The sequence below is a fragment of the Morone saxatilis genome, unplaced genomic scaffold (assembly GCF_004916995.1).
Source record: "Morone saxatilis isolate NCDOM2014 unplaced genomic scaffold, NCSU_SB_2.0 Contig4, whole genome shotgun sequence".
NCBI lineage: Eukaryota > Metazoa > Chordata > Actinopteri > Moronidae > Morone > Morone saxatilis.
In genome coordinates, this window is record NW_023339984.1 from 17665738 (window position 1) to 17669178 (window position 3441).

The 3441-nt window shown below is 38.2% G+C and overlaps 2 protein-coding genes across 2 annotated transcripts in view; both read right to left on the reverse strand.

Annotated features, from left to right (window-relative positions):
• Positions 1-197, reverse strand: part of LOC118337938 (low affinity immunoglobulin gamma Fc region receptor II-b-like) — a 1295-nt gene extending 1098 nt beyond the window's left edge. Inside the window, exon 1 of the mRNA XM_035675101.1 lies at positions 151-197. Within this exon, the coding sequence (XP_035530994.1) occupies positions 151-197 (47 nt within the window). The remainder of the gene's footprint in view (positions 1-150) is intronic.
• Positions 198-2246: 2049 nt separating this feature from the next.
• The window catches only part of LOC118337806 (butyrophilin subfamily 2 member A2-like), a gene marked incomplete at its 5' end in the record, with an annotated part of 1745 nt that continues 550 nt past the window's right edge, over positions 2247-3441 (reverse strand). Inside the window, 1 exon segment of the mRNA XM_035674914.1 lies at positions 2247-3127. Coding sequence (XP_035530807.1) covers positions 2646-3127 — 482 coding nt within the window.

Here is a 3441-nt window from a genome sequence, read left to right on the forward strand (position 1 = left end):
TTCGTTTTCGATCTCTATCTACTCGATATTTGCAGTTGAGGTGTAGGGTAAAGTGTGTGGATCAACACTTTGGTCATTACGGAGTGGTCCCTCAACGGGTTGTGGTTGACTGGGGGCTCGGACTGAGGCACAGGTCTGGGTCAGGGCAACCTGTGGATGAGCTGGTTCACAGAGTGCAGCGGGGTCTCTTCTGACATACCATTCCAGTGGCTACTTCGTCAGGCTATGGCAAATAGGTTGACGCTCATCTTTCCCGGTGGTTGTTAGTCTCGGAGCCAACCAGACTTTACATTATCAACTCCTTTCAAGGTGAGCTTTATCTGTCGACGAAGGTTCAGGGGCTTCATGGTCTTCCGTGTTGCCATTCTCCTCATATAAATTGAGGGTTCCCCTGGGTCTTCACCTAATATTCAGTATCTCAAGAGGAAATATTTGGCATCATTCCAATCAATGAGTGAGATAAGAATGACCAAGAAGTGGGTACTTGTGAGGTCAGCGTGGAGGTCTATCAGTATTATTCAGTTGTCAGGTGGAACTAAGCCTGTACACAGTTCACCGTTGTTATATTGACAATGCACTGGTTAAAATTCCTGGCTTTGAATACTGCAACTGATTTGATTGCGTCTGAATTGCCTCGTGGTTCCCTTGGCTTTTGTGGGCCACTTTAATAATTGTATATGTATTACAGAATTGTGAGATATTCAATAAATTTGGGCAAACCTGAGGGTATGAGAGCACTACATAAGAGGTCTGCCGATGTGATTAAATCTTCGCCAACGCGCTAGATGCTGCTTGTCAGGGTAAATGAATATTTCCCCTCTGGTCACTCGTCGATATGATTTACTGTTAAGTGCATTTGAGAAAAATGAGTGACTTTAGAGAATGATCATGATGTGCCGACTCTCACTTTAATGAAACTACTATGGAGATCGGCTCTTTTGTGTAACACCATGTCTTCACACACCCCACTCTGTCTGGTCTCTTTCACATGCAAAGTTGCAAAAACTTATGGCTCACTGCATCCAGAGTGGTAGTTGAGCTTCTTCAAGCTGCAAAAATATAAAAAAATATAATCACAAAAAGTTACCTGTCACATGCTGACACCTGAGTAAAACATGTCATAAAAACAAGCATTGTGTATGTATATTTATTTCATTCATATATACTATTATATTTATTTATTTTATATATTTATACATATATTATACATATAATATATATATATATGTATACAGTATATTGATCTATGTTTAGCCACACATCACTATCTTACAGTATGAATCTTAGTATTTAAATTAACTGATCTCACACATGAATTTAATTTATTTTTCACTGAATCAGCATTTAACATTAAAAATTAAAGTAGACAATAGCACATCACGTTTCTACCGCTTGAGGCGCGACACTTGCGCGCGCACGTCGGTGATAACGTGCGGCGCCGCATTGTCTTGTCACTTGTTTATTATTGTACGCAGCATCAAATTAGCATTTAACCATCAAAATGAGTGCACAAAATGTACACCAGTGCAACGATCCCAAACTTCGCAGGCGTGCGCGCCCGCGTGTACATGCGAGTCACCCACGTGGAAAACGTGTAGTGGTATATAATGAATGAAAAATGGGGAGGGGGAAATGAAATGTTAATTAAAATAACTGTACACAATCAAAAATTATTGCATTTAACATTTATAAACACGCAGTCGACATAATATTTGTTAGCTCGTGCATGTTATCGAGAACGTAATTAAAGACATCTTGAGGCAGGGCCCCCCCCCCAATTTTCCACACGGTCAGTGATGCATGTGCGAGGGGTCAGCGTTGAAGCGTGTTGAAGTGAGGAGAGAGGTAACCACACCAATGAACCGGTGCGACACACACCTCGCTAAAATACACAAATTATTATATACACAGTCCAGAGATAAACATAACCTAATTATGTATATAGTAACAAGTCCATCAAGAAATTATGAAAAATAAATTCACTTTTGGGCACAATGATCTTAAATATGAATTAATTGTTATTAAATCACAATATTAACAAAAGTTTCATAAAGATAGGAATAGATAGATAGATAGATAGTTTATCCCGAGGGAAATTAGTAGCATAGAAAACATAGATCACATACACTAAACATACATTAAAATTAAATGAAAAATAAAATCGACTTACTCAAACAATTTAAGCATTAAAAAACAAAAACATTTGATTTGAGTACAAGTGTACAACACGGTAAATCGATTATCAAAATGTTTTTTTCTTTCTGTCTGTGTGAAAAAGAGGCCGCGGGTTATATCAGGTCACTCCCACAGAAGGTTCTGATGCTGACAGCTGCTGAAACGCTACGCAACTAAAAACAAACAAAACATCTTTTTCATTTATTGCTGCTTTACCAGATTCTATCGCTATTATTCCTGTAATAAAATCTGACATATCAGGATGCTTGATATTATATTATTGCTGTAAACAATCCTTTGACAACATAAAGTGTGAATGACTTACATGTTTAATATGTTGTTGTCGGATGTTTTAAAAGCTCAATATGAATGAATGTGATAGCACATTCTTATCATCTCTTTGGAACCTTTAAATATAAAGATCAGGCAAATGTTCCTGCCTCTCACACAAGTTTACTTTTCTCTGAATCTTAACTTCCTGTTTCTTTCTCTCCAGTCACACACTGATTCTCTCCATGTGGTTCTCTGATCTTTATTTTCTGCAGCACACCTTCTCCTCTGTTCAGTAGCATTTGTGTGTTCAGTAGCAGTTTGTCATGTTTAGTTTTTCTCTGCCCAATTGTACGTTTGTCCTGCAATATGATTTCTGTTAGTTTCCAGTATCCCTTTGCTCTGTCCTGTTCTGATTCTTTCTCCACTGACTGAAGCTTCTTCTCACTTTCTTCCTTCTGTCTCTCCATATCTTCATTTTGACTTTTGAGTTGATCTTTGAGTTTTTCCAGTTCCAGCATCTGCTCCTTTAATGTTTGAACTACCAGTACAAAGTCTTTCTGTTCTTCCTCTTTCTTCTGTAGCTGTTTATCACCGTTGGTCTTTTTCTCTTCTGAATCAGCCATCAGCTGCTCTCTTTGTCCTGTTTGTTCAGTTCCATCCACAGGGTTCATCATGATCCCTGTGTAAATACAGAGGCAACAGTGTTTCATTCAAACTTTAACTCTGCTGTATCGTAAAAGATACAGACGCAGAACAGAAGCAATAAAGTTTTGTTTTATTTTTACCTTAAGCTTCCACCTATCTATATCCCAGTGTGTCCCACAGGATTAGAGTGACTATATTCACTCCCAGCATGCAATGTGTGCATAAAATACTATTGTAACATTTCCCTGTTTTCTGTGTGTAAACTTTAATTTGAACTTAACCCTTTATTTTGCCCCCCTCAAAGAAAAACAAATTACAAGCACAAGGCATTAGGGTGACCAGACGTCC